The following is a 25,232-nucleotide window of genomic DNA, read 5'->3' as shown; positions in this document are numbered from 1 at the left end:
CCAGTTTGTTTAAGAAAAACAAAGACTTGAAGAGGGGAGAAAGCAAAGACCGTCAGCTAAGTTTTACAACCTTGAGAATGAGGCCTTTCTGTATTTCTCACTGTTGAACTTTATGAAGCGGCAAAACTTTCTGGAAGCCACTGAGGGCATCTCAGATACCTGATGGTCTGGCTTCTTGCAATCAGCTAACTCAGCTTGCACAGCTCACCAGGCTTGTTAACGTGTGGTATGCACAAACATTTGAGACTTCTGCATGCTGCTTTTGCAAAAGGGGCCAATAGAGCTAGAAAAATACACTTTCTAGCTGTGACACCATTCCAGGGCTTATGAGATCTGCAGCTCCTCCTTGTTTTCATGAAAACATTAACTTAATTTAGGAGCATTTTGTTGAGAAGCAGGGAACAGAAGGGCTGTGTTTCAAATTACTCAGGTATATCTTTGCAACATAAAAACAATTTAACCAGAAAGTAGTCTTAGCACCATTAGCCATTCAATATTATAAAAATCAATGTAAAAGAGCCTCCTGTGACCATACTTCTAAGCAGAAAAGACAGAAAAATTACCTCAATAAATTTGCCAGGGGCTAGATGCATTTTTATTACAAACATTATTGGGATCCAAATAACCGAGCAGGCCAGCATCAACCACCCAAGGACCATGGACCAGGCTGGATAGTGGTAAGCTCCGTAAGTCATTGGTTCCCATTGGTAAAAGCTGAAGCAGAGAATGAACTGGAAACAAAGAAGGAAAAGTTATGCTGCAACAAACAATACAAGCCTGCTGTGTAACTAGTGGTAAGTATCCACAGGTTTGGTGCATATATAAGAAAAATAAAAGGATGAACATTGAGGCAGATTCCTCACACAACTGTAATAAACGGGTCAGAGTCAGAATCTACTGAGTTTCATGTAAAACTTGCAAAACCCCACCAAAATCACTGTATTTATGCCAGAAGAATTGAAATTAAAATCTCACCCCTAGAGTAGTATGCTTTATTACACGGTGTATTGGCAGCTTGTGTGATCATAATGTGATCATAACTTATTCCATTTGACTTGCCATATAAATAGCAATATATCTGCTTACATTTGTGCATAATTCAGTAACTTTTGGGAAATGCCTATGCTCGCAATAATTGCCTGTGGAAGATGAATAGCAATATAGCTGGGTGAAAGCACATACAAAAATAAACAGTTTTATTTCCAGAGATGTGAAATAATTGAAAGCCTAATATTAGATTATTCAAAGGTAACAAATACTAGCTTTGCAGGGACAATAATACAAAAAAAAAAAAAAAAACTTGGTTTTTCTTTGTCTATTTCCACTGTGTAAAAACTGAATTATGACTGATCACAACATCAAATGGTTTCTCACTATAAGCTGATGTTTTGAGGGAGCAGCAACAGAACGTGCAGATTGGAGATGACCTGGTTTGCTTTCCATAAGAGACCAAAATTTCCTATTCCCTAGCTCTGATTACTGTTAGTAGCAAGTCTGATCAGTAGAGAAATTAAGCTGTTTGCAAAAAAGCGTTTTAATTCCATGAAGTGTATCAGTGGTTCTATGACAGGACCTCAAAAATAGCCCTCAAGATAAAATACATGGGCCTGTTTATACATCATGCTACTATTGTTTGAACTGGACTACTTTTAACTTTTCAAAAATGGATTTATCAACCATAGCTACATATTGTCATAACCAAACAATAGTTACCACTAGCTAAACAGGAGAGGTTTATCTGCTTTGAAATGCAGTTAAATACTACATTTCAATTAAGGCATTTGGTAAAGAACATCTGTGAAGGCAGGTAAGCTATCTTCATTATGCCTTTTTTTTTTTTTTTTTTTTTGAGAAATTGCCTTCATCTTAGACAATTTCTTCTCATTGAAACTGAAGATTTTGTTGAGTTAACCAAAACTAGCTACTTCCTCCACACATATACTGCTATCTGCAAAACAAACAAACAAAAAAACCCTCTTCAATTTTCAGGGGACAAAAAGAAGCCTAATTTATGAAATAACAACAGCTGAAAGGAGTTTACCAATCATCTTCATCTGGGAAGCTGCATTTGTTTTTTTCAGAAATTAAATTCAAAAAAGCTTTACCAAGGTTATCTACTAAGGATCAGTAGAAATGTGAGCTTGTCCAGGTGTAAGCAGAAATGATACTTCCCTAGAAGCAGAAACTGAAAATGACTACAGACAGCTTCTTCACCTACCTGGGCAATATTATCATTGCTTCAAAATGTGTGACTTTTCAGAAATTCTAGTAGCCATTCTTCCCGATAGAAACACTACTGTGAACTATTTAGTATTACTGTAAAATAATAAGCTGTTAAATCCCAAAATACATCCCGATAATTTTGCCACCTCCAACGTTCAGCCCTAGAGTAGATTCCCTTCAACACACAGCCCTGGCTGAGGAAGGCCCATTCTTCCTGTCCTGACTGCTATTCAGTTTACTGGGATAAACGATTTGATTTTTATGTGAAAACATGACAACAGCACCCAGTAAAATTTAGGTTAAATTACCAAGGAAACTTGGTGTTTCAAAGTCAGATGCTCAACCTAGATATAGCAGTAGCATTTTGACCTGTGCACATGTGCATTCAACAACTGTAAGACAGAGAGCACTCGATTTTTTAAATGAAATAGTGAACTAGATTAGAAGCATAACACGAAAGTACTCCAGGTAGGAGGGAGAAAAAAAAAAACAGTTTCTAAAAGTATTAATTTTGCTTTTCTTTTTGTAAACATGATGAATGTGCAGGGAAGTCCTGTTTCCCCATTAACCTCGACAGAAAAAAATCCTTGCTTCTCTCCCGCAAAGCCCGTTTCCTTGGTAAAATTCATCCACCAGGGGCCACATCACGAGAGAAAAGGGCTGTCCTGAGCGGTGCAGAGCCTCCAGGCCCTGCCAGCCCAAAACTGGAAACCAAAGTTACTTTTTTTTTTTTTTTCCTTAAAAAGCAGAAGTTGACATAGCCATTTCAACCTTTGCAATAACATCTCCATCTTTCTAACTAAAGCTTTGTCACTCACATTTCCATTCAAGCCTTTCCAGAGCATTAAAGCATATGTCTCTTGGGCTGAGCTGCAGAAAAACATTTCACTGAATGTAAGAACAGACAGAAGAATCATACAATTCTCCCTCTCTTTCTCTTACATACACAGATCAAACACACATATATACAACAGTTAAAACATACTGGTATGCAGCAGGATACTGTACCAGCATTTTGTACAGGCAGGGGACAAATACCTTTGGAAACACACCATCCCTCTCTGCCAAAATCCCACTACTTAAGCTCTATTTTACCTACCCTACACATGCAGGGACACATGCACATGTATGTGTACGCCTAGGCATCTAGTTGATCAACAACCAAGATCTAATGATTACTGTTTGGAAGCATCATGATTCCCTGAGAAACAATTTTGATTATGTTAACAAGAGCAAAAACACCTTAGAAGGTGACACTTGGAAATTTTCTGCTTACTGTTAAAATAGTGGGGGTCACAAATGCCCAACAGACTCTCCAGAATTTGCTTGGCTGGAATCCAATCATCATTTCTATATCTTCACAAAATCTTTGCAATCCTGTAATAGCAAGCGTAAATACAGTTGGGGTGAAAGAAACCAGCCACAGTTCGTAACAAGGCTATTGAGATCTCCCTAGTGTCTAGTTATAACAACAAACTCTGACTTTCTTCTTGAAAACTTCAGTGGATGTGCTCACCACACAACAAGAAGTGAGAATATTATGGTGGAAATAATTCCAATCAAATACTTGCTTCGTAAAGGTTGTAAAAATGTAGCTGCTACATAGAGATTAAGCATTCAGTGTTTCATATTAATGTATTAATAGAATGTATTGGTTAGCTGCAATTCTGATCCTATTTGATGCTTTTTGCTATAAAGATAACTTTTATTCATAAATGTAATCATATTTCTTAAAAACACAATGCATGGTCATTAAAGATTATCATCTGAATACCTATTTCAACATAGACAGCAACTGAGCTTCTCTATATCCTTTAGCATTGAAGCTGATAATGTCCTGCTATTTTTCAATTGATAGATAAGCTGTACTTTGAATTATTAGAGAGCACCTATAAAGATTTTGATTTTTATCTTATGTAGTCAGATCAAACAAAATTGATAGATGTGTTAGTGTTCATTCTTCAGGTTGTTGTATTGATTGCACCTATATAGTTACCTGAATAAATAAAAAACCCAAGATTCGAAAAAGATATTTCTGCTATTTCTTCCTTCTGTGTGAGCTCAGTGCCATGACAACATCCATGGATAATACTCAGTCCTGCATTATTTGTCACAGAAATACAACTCTTATAGAACTCTATTTTTGGAGCTCAAAGACATTATTTTTGCTTTAAACAAAAATATGTAGATCATGTTTGGACCTCCTAAGTGTTGAGGAGCCATACTCTGTGGCCGAATCCGGTTACCACCACCCATTGTATTTTGCATTGATCTGTAATTGCAAAAGTGAACATATTACCAAGTTCATTCATCTGGCCCTGTCTTATTAATTAACCTAGGTTCACTATTTTGACTCACTAAGAATCTGTGCCCATATCTGAGAATATCTCCAACCTGGGGCTGCCTCCTCAGCCACCATATGGAGACAGGATGGGGCTTGACATGCTGGAGGGAACTGAGTGAGGAGGGAAGAATTTGCAAAAGAGTAATAAGCTGCTTTATGCTTATTGTCCTTAAAACCAACCACAACAGCTGCTGAACATAAAGAAGAGATAATCCCTAGTCTTGATCCACCTAATTTTGAAGCCTTTCTGTTGATATGGAGGAGAATTTAATCTATCCACATGTCTGTCTGCTCTCAACATTGAGAAAAGATGGTCCAGCATATAAAAAAAAGCAGTAGTTCAATATTGCCTCTCTTTGGGTGCATCTGTGTTACATAGTCACTTCTAAAATAAAGAAAGGCTAGGCTGGATTAAAAATGAGGCTGAGCTCAGACAGTGAGAACAGAGTAAGTCATCTTGGGCAAAAATCCCAAAGTTAAATCAGTGTCATTTACGCTTAAAAAAAAATGTGAAAAAAGTCAAGATAATATACATCAATACATTTTAATTTCAAATAGTTTTGTGCAATATTTTACTCAAACATAAGAATCTTTGTATTTATCTATGGATCTGGCTTCATGTTACAGAATACACCACTGGGAATTAGGCTGATGATTGCATTAGTATCCAGAGCTCTAAATTATTCTTTACAAATCACGCATCATAATCTCAACAACTGGATAATAAAAATCTAGGCCAGCATGAGGCAGCATTTGACTGGATTACGTAGCATAAGCTCTAATGAAGAACAAGGGCTTGCAAGGAAATAACTAAGTGTGCCCCAATTTAAAAAAAATCTCAACAAACTCGGCAAGCAGAATATGTAAAAAGAACTAAAAACAGATTTATTTCCTCATAAAAGCACCTACTAGTATTATGCCAGCCTGCTTGCTATGAAGAGCACAAGTATACAGAGAAAAGTGTCTGCAGAATGCAAATTAAGCCATTCTCTGAGACTAAAAATATATTAGACCATTTTAAGCACTGGAGTACAGGAGCTTAACAAGAGCAGCCGCTTCATTTCTATTGCAACATGCAAATTGCAAATACACAATCTGCGCTCCTGTGAACAAAATCCTCCTAAAAGTAGCCTTGATGCAAAAAAGTAGCTGCAGTGCATTACAGAAAGAAGAGTTGTAAGATAAAGATTGTAAGACAAATCTTGATTTTTGGTGCTGAAAGAACGAATGCTATTTAGTCTAACAAAATGTTGATTTTAGGGAATAATTTCTATTTTTTTTTAATCAACATTTGCTGGTAGTCTTTGATTTACCAATTGCTTGGTACAGACAGAACATGGGGCAGGGGGGGGAACAATATTTTTCAAGCCTAATCACATGAAAATAATGTCCTAACTAGAAATTTGTCTCATCTATTCAAATTCTTACTAACACTCTGACTATTCTGCATTATTATGTTTCTTTCAAGAATATATATATGTGTGTATATATATATATATATAAAGGGATAATGAATTTGTTGGAAGAAAATGAATGCAATTTTGTTCACAAGTGCAATAAAATGTTCCATAAAGGCAGGTTTGTGGCACTTCTGCCAGTCAGTGTTCAAAGGAGGAATAGATCCAGTATTTTCTCCATGTAAACCTTCATGTGCATTCAAAAACATACACAAGTGATGACTTAGTGATGCTATTGATAATGCTGGCAAGGAAAGGTGACATGATGCAATGCTTTTAACCAAGCACCGTTCACACATGTGCTGAGGGAAAATATATATATGAGAAAAAAGAAAAGATAGAACCCAAACCCATGCTCTTCTTGAGTACTTCAAATCATTTCTTAAAAAGATTCACTCAATCTCAGCAAAGCTAGGAAGTCAGTACAAGCACCAGAATGACATGAAGTGCTTGGTAGGATCATAAATTCAAGCTAATTCTGTACTCTGTGCACAGAACTGGATATAGATATACATATATTTTTTAAAGGTGTTAACTTCAAAGATGACAGTTCAGAAACTCTCTGAGCCGTGAAACTGTTGAAGCCTCCGAATAAGCCTCTGAAGATGGTTTGCTCTTTTCTTATACTCATCTCTAGACACTGGCTTTAAACTACAGGTAGAAAAAGGACATTAAGCTAAATATGCATACAGTTAGAGGAACCCTATAGTAATACGGTTTCATAACTCATCAATTTAAAAAGATGTTTCTGAATTCTTATTTCTTAGTGTTTGGGTTTTTTTTTTTTTAATATTACCTGTTAAGACTTTCACGATAACATCTACATTGCTGTACATGAAAGCGTCCCTTTTTGAAAGTGTCCCTTTTACATGGGCTGTCCGATAACAGTATTTTTTCTTACCGTATATATAGGAAACTCCAACAAGCTCAAAGATGGCAATGATGACAAGAGAATAAGAAGCTGCATAAGTGTCCACAAGCTGTAACATGTACATTCCACCCTAAAGGAAAAAAAGGCAGAGAAAAAAAAAGCCGTTACTCAGGGCATGTACCTGCCATTTTTCTTGTGGTACCTGCATACCACAATTTCCCCAGCCCACAAATAGCACTGAGATAGGCAAAACAAACAGGAGCAAAAAGCAGAGGATATGTCTTAATCTGATAGCTAGTCTTAGTTAGTGAGAGAAATTGTTTTCTGTCTTTTCAGATCAGGGAATGAGCTGGAACCAGATCTTCCCTCATAAGTCTCTGGGGCCAGATGGGATCCACCTGAGCGGAGGGAGCTGGCAGAAGCGCTCACCGAGCCGCTCTCCATCATCTATCCGCAGTCCTGGTCAGCAGGGAGGTCCCAGATGACTGAAGATTTGCCAATCTAACCCTCATCTACAAGAAGGGTCGAATGGAGGATCGAGGAATCTACAGCCTGTCAGCCTGACGTCGGTATCGGGGAAAGTTATTGAGCAGATCATCTCGAGGACAACCACACAGCAAGGGGAACTGGAGATGCATGTGCGATTGCAGGGCCACGATCTCATCGCAATTACTGGGACACGGTGGGACAGCTCTCATGACTGGTATGTGACCATGGATGGCTTTCCACTTTTCAGGAAAGACAGGCCAGGAAGGCGAGGTGGTGGAGCTGCACTTCACATGAGAGAACAACTGCAATGTATGGAGGTCGGCATAAGGGAGGACGAAGCACGGGTCAAGAGCCTGTGGGTGAGGATTAAAGGGAAGGCCAAAGTCCACAGTTTTTTTTAGGAATATCAATGTATATCCAATTTGTACATATATGAAAAGGCACCCAGAAATGCTGTACAGTTTTATACACTATATAAACTTAAATAAATAAAACCACAGAGAATAGATATTTCATGTGCCTAGTTTGGGAATACTTGGTTAACAGCCTAATTTTCAGAAAGATTTGAGCAGCCAAATCTCTCAGAACCTGCAAAAAAAACCACAGCTTTCAAAACTGTCCATGCACATTTAATGCCATTAAAGAGGTTTAATCTTATGCAGCTGTTTCTTACACAAGACTAGGACAGCCACCAGAGGGGGACTGGGGAGAGCCAGCGTTGCTCAAAGGCAAAATCTGAGGAATTACCTGAGTAATCATAGGAAAACCCATAATGAAGAAGGAAACGCAGCACCCAAGAGTGAACAGTGCCTTGTGTGTACGTAAGTATTTGGGAAACTCATCCGAAACAGAGGTCACTATAGTCTCAATAGTGGCAAACTGAAAGACAAAATAAAAGAATCAATGCATATTACATACACAGAATAGTCTAACTGGTTACATTGAAATATGAGACAGAGTTTAGAGACTGAAACACTAAATGCTCGGATGCTAATGCTGAACTTCATCTAAAGGAACGAAACACTGGTGGCTTCGTTTCGTTCTTCTGTTGACAGAAACATCTGATTGAACACATAGCTCATGATCTTCAGGACAAGTAAATCGATAGAGTGAGAGGAAAGACAAGGGAAAGAAAAGTCTTACCATAGTGTCCAGTCCAAGCGTCAGAAGCATCAAAAAGAATATTATAGCCCAGAAGGGAGAAAGGGGGAGCCTTGTTAAGGCTTCTGGGTAAACCACAAAAGCAATTCCAGGACCTAGAAATGATAAGAATAAAGGCTGGGGTATCTTGCCTCACATTAATATTGTTAGCCAAGTGGAACAGAAAGAAATAAGAAGAGTCATGTTTTAAAATAGAATACAATATCACTGTGCTTGAAAAAAGTTCTTTTTATTTCTTCCAAAATTTGCAGAATTTAGCCTTACATGATTCATTTTATTTTGGATGTAAATTTCACAGTGTTCATACACTCCTACTTTCCAGGCAGCAAAATACATGTTTACCCTTACCACGCTGACACAAATAAGAAAAACCAACAGAAATTCTGCATTGGGCCCACGTTTCTTTCCTGCTCTGTCGTCCAATTGCCCCCAGCCCGCCATGGTCCGCTCCTGTTTGCAGCCTGGACATCAGATGGACGTGGCAGCCCTCCACAGCTCAATACTACAAAGATTAATGGAAAAGAAAGCACTCCACCCGCACCTAACCAGACAAGTAGGACAGCAGGTAACAAAGGCACAGAGCTAATTTCAGGCACGTGGTAATAACTGCTGTGGATCTAAAATGAAACCACAAAAAATACCAAACTAATGCACAGCAGAAAGGATATGGAATTTATGCTTTTTTCACAAGTATACTTAGATCTGCTGGGGAGGAAGATGCTGCAAGAATTTGGTGGTAGATAACAGCAGATGGCATTTCTTCCCTATTCTTACCAGCTAAAGTAATGCCAACCACCAACCACAATGGCTCAGGTGAGACATAAATGCGAGTTAAATTAAGTTAAATTCTTTGACGGGAGGAGGTGCAAAATCGCACTGTCCTGGCCACTGCTAATCTGGGTTATAAAATCCCCTTTCCTACTGCTCCCCATGTTGTTTCTGTTAAAGAGGTGGCTGCTGCTTTCTCATGCACTGAGAAGAAAACACAGTTTTAGCAACTTGTCCACAGGTAATTCATAAAGCACACGGGAATCCTTCTGAATAAGGACAACCACAGGTTAGCACTACTGTTAAAAGCAAAAACCTATACATGATTCAGCAATGTTGCTGTCTTTAAAATTTGCTGCGGACAGTTTTTTGGAATAGACAGGTTCATATGGAAATATTGCCTGTTCACAAACATCTTTCATTTCTTCATGAAAAAAAATCTTCATGACTGTTAGAGAAAGGGGCTCTCCTGGCACTAGCTTTATTTATAAGTTTAAATCAAGTCTTAAATCAGTTGCCAGTAATCACAGCCTTCGGAATGGTTTAATTATGCAAAATGAAATTGCACATCTCTCCATCTTGACCCCTCATAACTCAAAAACAGGCGGTGCCAGTTAATGCCCACAACATCCAAGCACAGGCAAGCCGGCACCAGCCGCTCCCTGCCTGGCCCTCACCCCTCTGCGCAAGCACAGTTCTGCAAAATAAACATTTTTGGAGATTAGGGTGCGTGTAATCTTCTGCTAAAAGGCTGTAAAAGTCAGAGAAATTGTCTAAGACTTCTACATGTCCCGCAATGAAAATTCTAATTACTTCAAACTTTTATTCTAGATTTTGAGAAACTTTCAACAGCAGTAGGTCCTTATTCAAAACGTGAGATTTAGAATAGAAGAGAAATAGATTTTCCTGTCTGTCCCATCATTAAAATTGTCCTTTTTTATAATGTATACAATGTTTCCCAAAAGATAAATATATATATATAAAATATGAGAATTTTTTTTGATTTATACTTTAGAAAAAGTAGGTAAAAAAAAACAACAGCAACAAGAAAAAACTTCTCTATTTCTATTAACTATTTCACTCAAAGTTTGGGAAACAAGGTTATGTTAATAATTGGTTATGGTAATAACTAATAAATTAGGTTATCTATAGCCGTTAGTTTTGCTATTTTCTTCTTTTCATCAAAAAGTGGCTAAAACTTAAAATAAAGCCAGGAGGATGGGGACAAAGAGTTTCTCATTTCCCCCCCTTGCTGTGTCCACTTTTTAATTTTATTTTCAACATGCTAATGCAGTCAACATTTTTTCCAGTTGTCACTGTCCTCCTGGTGTAGAGTTTTCTTCTATTAGGGGACTAATTTTTATTCCCCTATCTCTGTGGAAGTGGAGTGAAAAAGCCAATGAGGCATTTTTAAATGGCTTAAACGGGTCATACAACTGCAGCAACGGCCCCACAGTAAGATGTGTCTGCTGAGAGCTTTTCTTACAATTTCTTACTCTTGAATAACTGCCAGAACAACTGGAAACAGAGATCCACCATGTGAGCACTCCCTTATTCGAAGGCCTCTAACAAGCAATCCACAGAGAAGAATATGGAACTTGGCTCACTTGAAATGGCCAGGGAGATGAACGAGCCTAACAAGATGTTTTCTACCTCATCTCTAACAGCTACAATTCTCCATCCCTCATGCCATCAGTCCCTTCGGAGTTTCCATTATATCTTCAGTTGAGCACATGCTTCTTTTTTTTTTTTTTTCCTCTTCTTTTTTTAATTTGAAGTTAACATAATTAATTACTGCACAATAATTTCTGTAACCGCAATGCAGTTTGGATTTGTGGTGGGGAGATTTTTTGCTTCAGGCCTGAAGCAAAGGCTAAAAAGATTAATGGAAACATTACTCCTAACACACTTGATTTTATAGCAAGGACTTTGCTAGCACTTTCACCAAAGTGAAAGGATCAAGACTGGGAAACTACCACAATAGAGTGAATGAGAATATGCATACAAGCAGTTTTGAGAGCTGAATCAAAATAAGAAGGTCTGAATTAGAAATACACTACAGATTTTTCTTGACATTTAATAGTCCAACAATCCACACCAAAAAGCAGAGTTAGTACTTTGAATGGCCTCTGCTTTTTTGAATCCATGTCATTGTAGCCCAAATAATTCCTAATGACTCGGAGGGCACCAAAGAATTTTTCTGAGGACAATTACAGCACCCAGTAGGAAAAGAGGCCATAAACAAAGGGCTCCAAAACAGCTGATGTCTTCTTAGCTTTTGCAGGAGACTGTCCTAGGGAGCAGGGAAATTCATGGGAAGAAGATGCTAGAAAATGGGAAGGATGGATGGAAGAGGATGCTAGAAGGACCAAGGCACACTTATGTTACCTAGTGAAGTCAGAAACTGCACTAAAACCTTTTCTATTCATACTTACCAGACTTCTGGACCAAAAAAATGCCCTGTCAGACTCAAGTGACATTATTTTGGCTTGCAAGGGCAGTATCCCTAACTACTTGTTACAGGCAGCAGTTTGCCATCCATCCATCCTAGGAAGTTCGCCTCTCAAACCCTTGAACTGGGTCCACAGCACAGCAGGACCCTGACTAACTTCCTAGAGCTGAGCTGCAGTTCACCAGCATTTGTGCTGCACTTTAACAACCCCAGTTGATACGGGGATTAAATATGACTTGATGTCTTTATTGGTATCTCTCTTGTCAGGAGACACACGGCAGAGTCCATTTGTTGGCGCACGTTTCAGTTTTCAGAGAAGGAACAGACAAACATGAATTAAGAGCCTTTTTTCCCCCCTCTCGCTCTCATGGAAGAAGGAGAAGGAAGCTTCAGCTGCATCACTGGCTACTGTTTCTACACCAATAGGTTTTATGAACAAGGCAGGACTACAGAAATTATCCCTTTATTAACCCATCAGATTTTTTTTTTTTAACTCTTTAGTTTTCTCCAACTGTTATCCCCAAAACTCCTCCCTTTCCCTCTCACACATCTTCATACCATGTAACAGCACCAATTTATCCATCTGTCACACTCTTTTCATTCACATTCAGCTCTATCAGTTAGGACCTTACCAAACCCGCTTATAACAGTTTCAGTTTGCCAACCAGGATCTTCAAATCTGCACCATTGCAATAGCAGTTCTGCTCATCTTTTTTTGTTTCCCTATTGAGGCAACTCCTAGCTCCCACAGCTCAGAAGCTCATTTCACCACTTAGACTGCATTTCGTCCCCTTGCCCACATCTCAAAGCCTTTTCATCCAAGATTCTCACCATTCAGGACACTTTTTACCTTCAAGTGGATGTGACAAGGCAGCAGCAGAGGCAAGAAAGAGGGCCCAGTGACTGCTGGAGTATATGAAAGGGAGATTTTACCCCAAAACAGTGAGTCATTTACATAGAAAATAGAAATCACACTCAACTGGCTACTTACTCTTATCAAACAAATGATAAGGAGGCATTAAGTGAGGCCTTCTTGACTTTACAGTGACAGTAATTGCTATACAACAATTCAGCAGTACAGAGATGCCGACAAGAGATTTACTAATCCAGTTTGAAGCCACTATTCCCATTTCCATCACCAGTGTTATCAGCTGAAAGTGCCACCATGCACCTTCACCTGGCCCTTCAGAATCTGTCTTAGGCACCCAAAGGGCAGAATACTGTACCTTGGTCTGCTACAGCTTCAATGTTTACTTTCAGTTCATTCGCCATGAAGCCAATAACCGAGAAGATGACAAAGCCTGCAAATATGCTTGTGGCACTGTTGGTGCATGTGACTATCAACGTGTCCCTGGAAAAAAAACAAGACAAACAAATCCTCATCACTTTGTTGTAGTACATGCAAGGAAGGGTTTCATATTTGCCTCAGGACTCCCTCGAGCGAGGGCACACACTCTATGGGAGTGCAGCTGAAGGTACACCATCCCAAACCACATCCTTTTACACATTTAAAGTGCATTCCACACTAATCTGAGCAGACAGGTCTTCACCGTACCTGCAATAACCCACTGTACAGGTCTCCTTCACCCATGTACCATACAGAGGCTTCCATCAGGCCAAGCCGGAGGCTGGGCATTTCCAAAGAAGATAGCAGTGAAGACACCATTTGTAACAGGCCATCCTGCTTTTTGCCTGTGGTGCTCATGGTATGGCATGCAGGCTAACCACTACAGCCCAGTTACAAGGCAAAAATTGCTGTATCTTTCTTATATTTATGCAGCCTTTCATAGTTAAGCTTTCTACGCTCTGTGGCATTCCTTTAGCACCCTCCAGTATAACTGGAATCCTCCTATAAAGGATTCTCTGGTACCATTTTCAGCTGTCATTATTATGGGAACCTCAAGAAACCCCTACGTGAATATCATGCTAAATTGTTTTGGCATGGGTAACTTCAGAAGAAACAAGCTATTGTGATCCTTGCCCATAACTGTTACAGTCTTGGTGGGATTTTTATTTTGTCCTCCAAAAGCCATAAGACTTCCCCTTAAATTGCTAATGCCCGAGGAGCAAACCATTCACTTAGTTTAAAAGATCTTCAGCATTTTGCACCTTCTTACTGTGATTTTCTTGTCAATGACAGAATGAAATACGACCTAGAAACCTGCCAAGAACCTCACAGATTTGTGAGCTTTGGAAATCTCTAATGGAGCATCTTATGACATCCTGATTCTTCAGATCTATAGAAGAAATGACAACGTTCTGTTTGCAATCAGCATGTGTTAATCTTCTTCCAAAATCCAGCTAAATTTTAAATTACATATACATATACACACATATATCCACATATATATGCACACATGCATATATGTACCTGCACATATATACATGCATATACACACACGTCTGCATAATTGGAAAGGAACTCATTAAAAAACTATTATAATTTATTTCATTATGTTTAAAAAGGACACAACAAACAGAATTATATCTGCAATCTTAGAAAGTAAAGAATGTAAACATTGAAAAGGAAAATAATTGTGCTTCATTTAAGTACGGAAGGTGTCTTGTAAGATTAATCAAATCAGAACCAACTAAGCTTTTCTAATTATTTCTGCTTCAGTCTCCCAAATTCACCTCTACTATACTTAAGGAAGGTATTTAGTTTTAGACCTTTAAGATTTTTATGCTTCAATACCATGTATTTCATTCAAACATTCTATTAACATCTCCAAGCCCCATAAACCATTACTAAATTAATGCAGAAAGGTAGCATGATGACTGTCCTTTTTTTTTTTATTCCCGCCCTGATATTCTGAAGCAGATTTTCCTAGGCTAGCTGTTTCCATTCGTCAGCAACCAAGCAAAACAAAGGACAAGCATTTTTAAAAGTAGGAAAAAAAAGACTGCAGGGTAAGAATAACTGAGGGCACAGCACTGCTATCCATTCATCCATATCTCTAGATAATTATATTAAAGGACTTTTGAAAACTAATCGGAAATGTCTGAGTGATTCTCTTGTAAAATCCTGATCCACATTTTCTAACAATATCAAAATCTGTTCTGTCTACAGTGGCAAAAAATGCAAGTACTCAAAACCTCACAGGATACAGAGGTTCAAAACCCAAGGAGAACATTCTCCCAAGTCTTAAATTAAGGAAGTTTTGCAGTCATTTCCGCGGGACAGTCGCTGCATGTGCTGGAGATTGTCTCAAATGGAACTGTTGACATTACAGGAAGCCATAAAGTATCTTCAGCAGGTACCAGGCCCGCTCTAAAGGCAATATATGAATGAAGCAAAGGAAGAGGAGGGAGCATGCAGATTAGCAGAAAAACTTCTGTTTTTTTTCCTGCCTGCAAATGTTCTTTTGCATACTTTTTGAAAAAAAAAAAATCCTATGCCAACAGAACAATGGTTTTCCTTGCAGAAATAACGCATTTGCTGATTTCAAATAAAGTCATTTCAAAAATTACAACCAGAGATAGCTCTGTGCATGCAAAACCAGAACAAGTACAACTGCAAAAGCAATATTTTCCCTTGGAGACACAAGAATCATGCACACAGGAATTGCAGATTACACTCTTGCTTGTCTCACACAATGACAAATTTGAGCTCATTCTGCACATGGGTTGTTCTTCCACAGAGGTTGCCAACTGGCTCCATTTCATTACGCTTTTCACAGCTGTTGACAGCCTCACATAATGCTTTTCAACTTAAAACTGCTGATTCTAAAAATGGATAGCCACGAGCAACAATAATAAGCCCAAGCCTCATCTACAAGATTTGAATGCAGGGAAGAAAAAAGAAAAAAATAGAGGTTCTCTTTTCTATCTTTTTACAGATTTCTGCAAGTTCAAAGATGACTGTGATTTTGGTCAAGGCCACTTTAATCAGATTGATGGATTTCACTCTCACATACCTGTAGCAATTATTATGGAATTTGTTGTAAGAAGAGAGAGTAATTAAGCCTCCCCATGCCGCAGATAAGGAGAAAAAAATCTGTGTGGCAGCATCTTTCCAAACCTTAAAAAAAGAGAGAGGAAATACTATCAGCTTATCAGCTTCAGAGAAGAACTTTAGAAAGATCAATAACACTATCAAGCATATATTACTGTTATAGGGAATTAACACATAAATAGCTCAAAAGAACTATAGAGCAATAAAATACAATTTAAGAGCAAAATCTTGCCCCGAAATATGTAATGCTAACTGATTTCTAACTGATTTAGACTTTAGAGTATTATTATATTTATACAATACAGCCAGTCTAAAAAAAGACAAGATAACTTTTGCCATATACAGAAGCCACAAATATTCAACAAGCTAAGGTGTTTGATACACACCAATTTAATACTTTGAGCACGGCAAATGCAAATCGAAAAAAAAAAAATCTATATCCAGAAAAACTGATGGTTTATCTAACACTGGCGAAAATAATACCTAATATTCTTAATGAAAGCAAGAAACTCGGCATTGTTTGAGGTACACCTTATGAGATTACATTAAAATTTGAGTAAATTTCCTTCCTAAGGTGCACCTCAAGCAACATGGTTTAAGTTATGCCCATTTAGATACCCATGTCCAGTTTCCTCACTTGTCTGCTCCACAGGCAAAATTAGTGTTTTTAGAGGAGAGGGGGGAAAAAAAAAAAGTATTGTTTGTTCTGTAACCTATTCACAGTTCTTCAAAGCCTTAAATGCATTTAGAAACAACATTTCTAAAACTGAGCATTTTTTAAAAAAAAAACTTGGCCTTGTATAATATGAAACTTCCTAGATGTTCCAAGCGTGGGTATTTCTAATTACAAGCTGTCCTGCAAAGTTTGATTTTCAACCAAACAAAATCCATGCTGAAGAAATGGAGATGCATATATATGTGTACACATACCTAGACATTCCTACCCACATTAACTGGTGGAATGACATTACTTAAAGACCACTTTAAAGTACATGAGCCACCAAGCAGCCATAGTTTCATCTGACTGAGCACTACACAGCTGCTAATTCATGTCATATTGCAAAGGAAATTAAAACCAGAAGCTCACCTGTATATTATCAAGCAGATACGCAGGGTTAGATAGGTACTTACATGTTCAAGCAGCCCCATTTAGCTAAAAGGCAATATTCTTCACCTCCTTCGTTGCACAACACGAGATCCCAAAAGCCATTTTAAATGCAAAATAAGTTACTGCGCTGCTTACAAAAGATTTAATACTTGAAGCACTAACAGCTTAAAATACCCAGTATTTGCAAAGATGTTAAGGAAAATGAAGGTCTGCAGATTTCAGCCAGGAAACTCCTTCCAGCTCTAATTCTCAAACTACTGGTGTGATATGACACTGTTACTGCTAGATGATGAAATTTATTGGAGAAGTCAGTTATTTCCTGGAATGTTGCTAAAATTCTCTCCTAAAGGTTAATGGAGCAAAGGTGACAGCTGTGGTTTCAATTCAGCCTCCATCATACTGCCCAGGGACCCCTGAGGACGACATACAGGTGCTCAGGTGAATGAACATGAGATACCCGTGTGGATTCATGACCATACAACCACAAAACCATGCATATTTTCATTTTTTTTTTCCTGGGGTAACTGGAACATTTAATTTTATTTAGAAATAGGCTGAAATCTGCAAAGTTCAAATTCTGGATCACAGTGTTTTCCAGAACTCAGAGCTAGCTGCCATGTAAAAATGGGTGTCATTTCTTATAGCACAGCTAGGATAATCATCACAGCTGGTCTATATAAGTGCTGTTGGCAGGAGTTAGATTAAACTAAATCAAATTCATAACCCATTTATTTTTTATTTGCCCTATCAGAGTTATAAAGCAGTAATAAGCCCACCATAGCATCAATTAGCTTCTCCCACTTTGGTGTGATGAAGTACCAGATTCCAGCTCCAGCACCTGGCAAGGTTACTCCTCTTATGAGCAGGATAATGAGAACCACATAGGGAAATGTAGCTGTAAAGTACACCACCTGAGCAAACCAAAAAGGAAAAAAAATAGTTACCAAAAGCACTTATTTGGATCTGTAAGAAGAGTGAAAAAAAAAAAAGAATGCAAGTGCTACATTCTTGCCTGGAAAAGGCAATAACCCATGATCAGAGGCAGGAGCTAGGGATTAAGACCAGCTGGCCAGCAAGGTTATTTCCTAAAAAACTTGTTAGAGTTGACATTGTTCACAGCTGTTCTTGTGCGTCAACAGACACAGCAAAAAGAAATGAGATTCTAGAGAGATACATAAAGAATAAGCAAAAGAGAAGAAATGGCAGGAATTTAGAGCTAAGTAGCTAGAATAAGATAAAACGGCTAGAAATGAGCAACATCATACTATACTTGTTGAAGTATAGGTTTTTGTTTGTTGGGTTTTTATCTGTATCATTCTTCTTAACTCATTCATTATCTTAACTAAGTCGGTGGAGGTCTCATTAGGCTTCGTTTGTACTTCTTAATGATCACGTAGTTCCATGAAAACAATTACAGGCACAATGCAAAAAGGCTCTGAAAATAACCAGATAGACCTAATAATCATCTTAATGAGGGTATGTGTTTAACATTGATTAGTTAATAAGCTCACACAGAGCCATCTTTGAGGCTGGACACCATGGCAGAGTTATCGTCTGTTAGGCAGGACACTCTACCCCAAGCCTGTAAAGTCTGTTATATCTTAGCCTCAGTCTTACAGCAACCAAAATTGTTTAAGTGACTTTTGCTACTGCTTTCCCAGGTTTCTCCTGGCTGCTTCAAGGGGCATTTCATGGAGTTACTCCGATCAATATTTGTACAGAAAGGATTTCAGTAATGTCTGAAATATTCAGTAGTATTGCAACTGTTTTTCTTACTTTTCCTGATGACTTGATTCCTTTAGCAAGAGAGGCATATACAATCACCCATGCTAGGAAAAGAGACAGCGCCAAGGGCCATCTAATCTCACCAGGATATTCAATTCCTGCTGAAATCTTCAATACAAAATACCTAGAAATAATAATAATAATAAATTAAAAAATAATGATGATAGAAACTGCAGGCAGTTCATTGCAAATTCCTGTGGTAGAGACAGTGCATTGCTTTATATCTCCGAGTGCTTTCTCTAGAAGCTTCCAGTGAAGTGCACCATGTATTATTTTATTTATCTGCATTGCAGTAGTAGATAAAAACGCCAAGCCTGGGCCAGCACCCCAGCTGTGCCAAGCACAAGAACAAAAATAACACATCTCTAGAAATTTAGCTTTTGAGGTTCCTATGCCTAAACAGGCATCCTATCATTAGGTATTCCTAATCTTCCAAATGGCTAAGTACTGTGTCAATCACTGCAGATTTTAAAGGAAAAGTAGCCTGGCATCTCCAAACAAAGCAAGATTTTACTTGAAATATTCTTCACTTCCGCTGACAAATGTCTTGTTTCCTTGGCTGGTGAAGTTAACCATGGTCAAGTTGGGATAGGCGCTCATACAGAAAGTGGAGTTCTTGATCTGTATCTTTGGGTGATCACCAACAATGCAAGAATCTAAGAAGAAAATAAAGCAAAGAGGAAAAATACCTGGTTGCGGGTAAATGATAGTGTACAGCATTGTGCAATGCAGATCCGCTTAAACTGCTGTTCTGCATTAAGGTCCTGCAACTCCTCTCTTGTAAAAGCTGCGAGCAGCTCAGAGCACTAATCCGCGAAATCTCTTTCACATGGTCAAAAAAGTCTGGGAAACCGGGAGCGGGAAACCGGGAGCGGGAAACCGGGGTCCCCCCAGTCCCCTCCCCGAGGGCCTTAGCGAAGCGGGGCGGGAGGGGGGGAGGACGTAGCACTCGTTTTCACTTGCCGATTTGCAGCTTATTATACGCTTTTGACGGGCCATAAAACACGTTTTCGTTCTTTTATTTATTTATTTATTTTTAAAGTCATATTCAGCCTCGGTGAGAACGATGATTAATAAAAACCGACTGATTTCCGTAGATTTTCCGCATTGGCGCAGGGCAGTCAAGGCGGCTCCAGAGGGACAACCCACCCCCCGCCTCCGCCCGGCAAAAAAAAAAAAAAAAACCCGACTCACCTAATAAAAGTTTGTTTTTATCTTTACAATCCGGAGTGTTCCAGGGATTGTTACAGGAAGCCCAAGGTAGCACGGGTACAAAGGATGCAAAAAGATAGAAAAGAGTGTAGCACAGGATAATATTGTAATATATGGCTATCAGAACAGAGATGATGAGCATCGCAATGCCACAGCCTACGGGGAGAGGGAAAAGAAAAGAGAGAAGGGGAGATAAGAACGCAATTAATCGCTGCATAGAGAGCTCTGGACGGAGAGTCACGGCCGCCGCCAAGGAGTGATTTTGTTTGGGGCAGTTACAAAGTGCGTTTCCGAAAGGAAGGGAAGGGGGGAAAAAAGAAAAAAAGAAAAAAGGACGTTAAAGGAAGGGCGAGCGCTGGTCGCAGTGAGGGGCCGCAGCTGCGCGGCCGCGGAGCCCGCAGCGCCGCTCACCTTGCAAGGCGGGGATGGCTTTCCAGACCGACACGGGCCCCTGGCTGGCAAACTGCCCCAGGGAGACTTCCAGGAAGAAGATGGGGATCCCCGCGAGGGCCAACATCATCAAGTAGGGGATGAGGAAGGCACCTTGGGGCGGGAGGGCGAGAGGAGAGAGAACGACCTGAGTTACGGCGCTGCGCGGATCGGTCCCCCGTATCTAAAACACCCCCTTTGTAGTTTCGTATTTCGATAAGAAAAGACAACCTGCTTGTTTTTTTTTGTTGTTTGTTTGTTTTTTGGGTTTTTTTTTTGTTGTTTGTTTGTTTTTAGTTTGATTTGTTTCCTTTTAAAAGACCGGTCCTTTTGTAAATCACTAGCTCTCTGGCGCGGTACTTGCGCAACTGTTACTTAAAATGCCCGCAGCGTCTCCCTGCCGCAGGAGGCGCAAGGAGGTCTCACCCACCCGTGTCACAAGTTTAACGAGAGCCGATGTTGAGAGGCTCTTTGCAAATAAATTCCTTTTTTTTTTCTCTCTCTCCTTTTCTTTTCTTTCCGCCTGTAACCTATTAATGCCCCATCTCCTCTCACAACTTTTTTCCTCCTTTATTCCGCTGAGCAGAATCCGCTCTGTTTCAAATGATATTTTTTCCCAGTCTATCATGACGAGGTTAGGAAGAAATTCCCCCCATTGCTCAAAGTAACACACGTCTCGGATCAAAAGTCTTTCGGCTTCCCTCCCTCTCTTCCCTCCCGCTGCCCCCGTTCCCCCACTTGCGCTTCAGACCCGACTGCGTTTAAACCGGCTGGTGGGAGAAAGAGCTGGGTTTCATCCCCGAAGCTCTTCGAGCTCCTCCCTCTCCAGCCCATAGATGTTTTTAGGAAAAGCACTATCTGCCAATTCTCTCTTTCCGCAACTTCCCTGTGCTATTTGACCATTGTTATTTAACAGAAATCCCAGCGAGGGTTTAGCTGGAGGCGCCTGGAATCTCCCTCTCCACCTCCCTGTGCTCGGCCCCTTGCGGTACCACAGGAAGAGAGACAGGAAAAAGCTGGCATACCTCCCCCATTCTTAAAGGCCAGGTACGGGAATCTCCAGACATTGCCCAGCCCCACCGCATAACCCACCATGGAGAGGATGAAATCCAGCTTGCTGGACCAGTTCCCTCGGGCTTTATTTTCATCCCCTGCATCGTCTTCCTAAAGCGGGGAGAGGGGAGAAAAGAAAGGTCGCAAAACGGCCGCGGTTGCAAAACCGTGCGGGGGCGGCAGGCAGGAGCTTCTGCACCGGGGACCCGCCTGGGGCTCCCCTCCGCGCCCCCCGCCTCGGCTGGGGACCCCAGGGCAGCGCTCGCAGCGGGGTGAGGGGCAATGGCTCGGGGATTTCGCCTTGCGTTTGGTTACAGGCTCCGAGGCATCCAAGCGCCAGGGCTTGATGCGCACCGAGCCCAGCGAGCCCCAGCTACGAGGGCGAGAGCGGAGCAACGAGCCGGCAACTCCTGAGCGGCTTTTATACTGATACTACACTATTAGCAAGCGCCCCCCTTAGCTATGATCCTCTCCTCTTCTCCCCTCCGCCCTCCCCATCGAACCACCCCAGCATCGACCTGCTCTGGGGTCGCTCAGGAATTACTACTTTTTTTCGAGTTTCAGCCACAAACGGGTGCTGCATGGCAAGGATCTCTCGCTTGCACGAGATGGAGGACTGGGGATTAGAAAGTATAAGGAGCCAACTTACCCCCTCGACTCTGCCAGGGAGAACAGAAGTGTTGCCATCTGCGCCCAGCACCACAGTGCTCTGGCTCAAGGTCGCCCAGGCGCCTTTGGCGTCGTTTTGCTCCAGCGTGTTCTTGCTAAGGTTCAGAGTAGCGTCCCCGCCTGTGCTTTGCAAAGCGGGAATTTTGCAGTGAGGGATAATAGCCTGCCCGGCGGCTCCTGCCCCCGGGGCGAGCTGGTACGGAAAGGTCTCTAGAGATTCCCTGCGGAGGGGGGAGTTGGCTTGCACCGGGGTGCTGCTGAGCTTGCAGATCCCGACTTTGGTCCTCTCCAAATCGTTTGCTTTGGTTTCTTCAGAAGCGGGAGTTTTGTTGTCGCTAGAGAGCGAGCAGGGCGGCCTGGGCAGCGTCGCGGCCAGGGCTTGCGGTGCGACGCTCTGCGGCTCATTTTCGGGGTTGATTCTTACGACTCCCGCACCTTCGTTTGGTCCAGGAGCGACTGTTTCGGGGCTGTTGACAATCTGCTTGTTCATATCCCTTTGACCGGCGTAATCCTAAAATAACAACGTCACATATTTTTTAGAAAAGAAAAATAAATAAATATGTTAGGACCGCATAGATTTTACGAATTTATTTTCCTGTGCGCAAAACGCCTGCACTAGGAAATGGGGATAGAAAAGTGTTGGCTAATTTCGAGGTGCCCTGGCTCAGCCCCCTTGCCTCCTCTTTCAGCATTAATTTTCTGGGGCAGAAAACAGTAAGGAAGAGTGGCTTCAACGCCGTAATTCGAGTTTTAGATAAATGTTCCTATGGCACTGCGCCGCCAGACCTCGTTAGATTTCACATCACGGCTGCAGGATGCTCCCTTCCCTATCGCCAGTGTAGAAAGAATCTTTAATTTTACGCCCCATTTCCTTTCTGTCATTCAGCAATGCACATTGGCGCTTTTTTTTTTTTCCCTCCTTCCATATAGGCGATAGACAGACAAGCTGCCCTGTAGGCAGTCGAAGATGCCTTAAAAAAAAAAAAGAAAAAAAAAAGGAAAAGAAAAAAAGAATCACGAAATAGTGCCAGTGAGCATTTCTGAGCTAGTTGTTATCTGCTAAAACCTGACACTGAGAAGAGGAAAACACCGCAGCGCCACGGCTGAATTACAGTAATTAATAGCTGCCTTACTATCTCCTATCTCATATTTTCGACCCCCAAAACTCTAAATCTTAAATTTTGTAAACGTTCCCTTTTAGGTTAAATAAGTTACTGAAGACTCGTCCCTTATTTTTTTCATAAATTTTAAGTTATCTTTTTTCCAAACCTGTCCGGGATGAGGCTACACAAACTGCCCTTCGCTGCTGCTGCTGCAGGTTTTCTCCTCAGCCTCCGCAGCCGCAGTCCCGGGGGTAGGAGCCGCTCACACGGGCTCGGTAGCCACTTGTGCCACCTCCCGGCCACCTCCGCACCCGCGCTGGGCAGCGGCTCCGCGCTCAGCACCGCGGGCAGCTCCCCCCGGCGCCGCTTCCCCCAGAGCGCACCAAAACGTACCCCAAAAATAAGTTTTTTTTTTTTTTTAAATCAAACAAGGACTCCCCCTCCACACACATTCCCCGACAGCTTTTCTAAGTCTCCAAGAAAGGAAAGCGAGCACTTACCATGCCTTAAATAGCAACAGATTGGGTGGGTAGAGGTAAAAACAGCAGTAGAGGCAGTTGGCAGACTGGATTTTGCTCACTCCAGAGCTAAGCTTTCTATACTTCCTTGGGAAAGACTGGGTTTGCGTCAGTGCATAGCAAGGTGCCCTTCGTTTGACATTTTCGTGATAATAAGAGTTTGATAAATCATTACCCCTGGATTCAGATTTTAAAGGGACATCCAGAAGCCAGAGCGCTGCCGAGCTGTCAGTCGCGCGGGAGCGGGATTGCGTGGTCAGGGTGACTCATATGGGGGCTGACTACTAAACCAAGCCCGCCAGAGCACGGCACAACTTTCTCCCTGGTAAGCAGGGCGGGGGACATGTGGGAAACACGTCCTCCTGCACCCAAGGCAAGAGAGCTGGGGGGAGAAACCATCCATTTCTACCTCTCTACCTCACCCCTTCCTTATTACGCTGTGCGATTAAGCTCCCTGTAGCGTCACCTCTGCATTTCTGCAGCGCACAGTGGATACTTAATATATAAAAACAAATAAATACATGCATAAAGTATTTCGCTATGCGAGGATAGTACACAAAAACATTTTAATTATGACTGACACCAGTTGTACCATCACACTCCAAGCTAACATCTTCATTTTAAGGTGGTTTGCGATGGAGAACCCCAATCGTAAGTAAACCGAAGTGATGCACAAAATAAATCAAATTTCTCCTTCGTCAAGGTTATCCAAAGAACCACTAAGAGCGAGCAAAGATGAAGGCAGATGTTCTTCTTCTCTGAGAAGCGGGGAGGAAATGCTCATTAAAAGTCAGGCGTTAATTTGACTGGACTCATTCTTGCAATGAAACCACCCACCCGTAACGATCTTTCAGAAGCGCTCTTTGCCAGGAGGAACTTTCCCGCAGATTTCTGGGGCACAGGGTAACTTTGTTCGCATTTAAGAAAGAAAAGACCCATGGGCAAATCTGCATGCTCCCTAATTCACCTTCCCGTTGTCTCAGCGTCAAAGCGCTGCTGTCCTTCCACGCACACACTACTAGCGTCAGCTTCTCCTCGTATAGTATATATGCGTATATAAATATATATATACATATATATAATGATATTTTAACATAAACAATATGAAGTGAGAGTCTGTTGGGAAAGTCCGAAATGTTTAACTCCCCAATACCAAACACATTCCTTACTACGTCTTTGAGCTTAGGGGTTGTCAAAGCGTGTTTCAATGGACAGAACACATAATAATAATAATAATAAATCCAATCACCTAGATACTCCTACGCAGCCCCCCGGTGCCTGCTGCCCTCGCGAGGTGACCGAGGGGCTTCGCTCCGCGGCGGGGAGCGCGTCCCGGCCGCGCCAGGCTGCGGCGCGGCGCGTAGCTGCAGAGCGCGCCCGGCGCCCGCTCCTCGCCTTACACCTGGCCACTGCGGAGAGAAGCATCGAAAGCACCTGCGAGGAAGAGGGGAAAAAAAAAAAAAAGTCTTCTAAAGCAAAGCAGAACACAGAAAATCTTTTTGTCCTTGTTGGTTTGGGGGTTTGTTTTTGTTTCTCCGAAAAGATCACTGGCTCTCATGACTGTAAAACGTCTTTGCCTTACAGCAGAGGTTCAGGGCGTTTTTACAACACAGCTAACGCTATTTTTTTCCGTTG

At 41.1% G+C, this 25,232-nt stretch overlaps 1 protein-coding gene across 1 annotated transcript; it reads right to left on the bottom strand.

Annotated features, from left to right (window-relative positions):
* Window positions 1-563: 563 nt before the first annotated feature.
* LOC148589995 (sodium- and chloride-dependent glycine transporter 2-like) lies at window positions 564-23,765 on the bottom strand (the record flags this gene model as incomplete). Its single annotated transcript, XM_088539590.1, has 15 exons — window positions 23,580-23,765; window positions 21,957-22,487; window positions 21,280-21,418; window positions 20,237-20,368; window positions 19,808-19,981; window positions 19,128-19,269; window positions 18,605-18,737; window positions 17,605-17,739; window positions 15,683-15,786; window positions 12,992-13,116; window positions 8,528-8,640; window positions 8,132-8,263; window positions 6,926-7,025; window positions 3,500-3,600; window positions 564-731 (listed from the first exon to the last, which is right to left on the bottom strand). Coding segments are annotated over exons 1-15 (2,232 nt in total), but the record flags the coding sequence as incomplete, so codon positions are not given.
* Between the last annotated feature and the right edge of the window lie 1,467 nt (window positions 23,766-25,232).

Source organism: Tinamus guttatus, unplaced genomic scaffold (assembly GCF_059628265.1).
Source record: "Tinamus guttatus ecotype Peru unplaced genomic scaffold, ASM5962826v1 Tinamus_guttatus_pri_ptg001867l, whole genome shotgun sequence".
Lineage (NCBI taxonomy): Eukaryota > Metazoa > Chordata > Aves > Tinamiformes > Tinamidae > Tinamus > Tinamus guttatus.
This window is presented reverse-complemented; position numbering and strand designations above follow the sequence as displayed.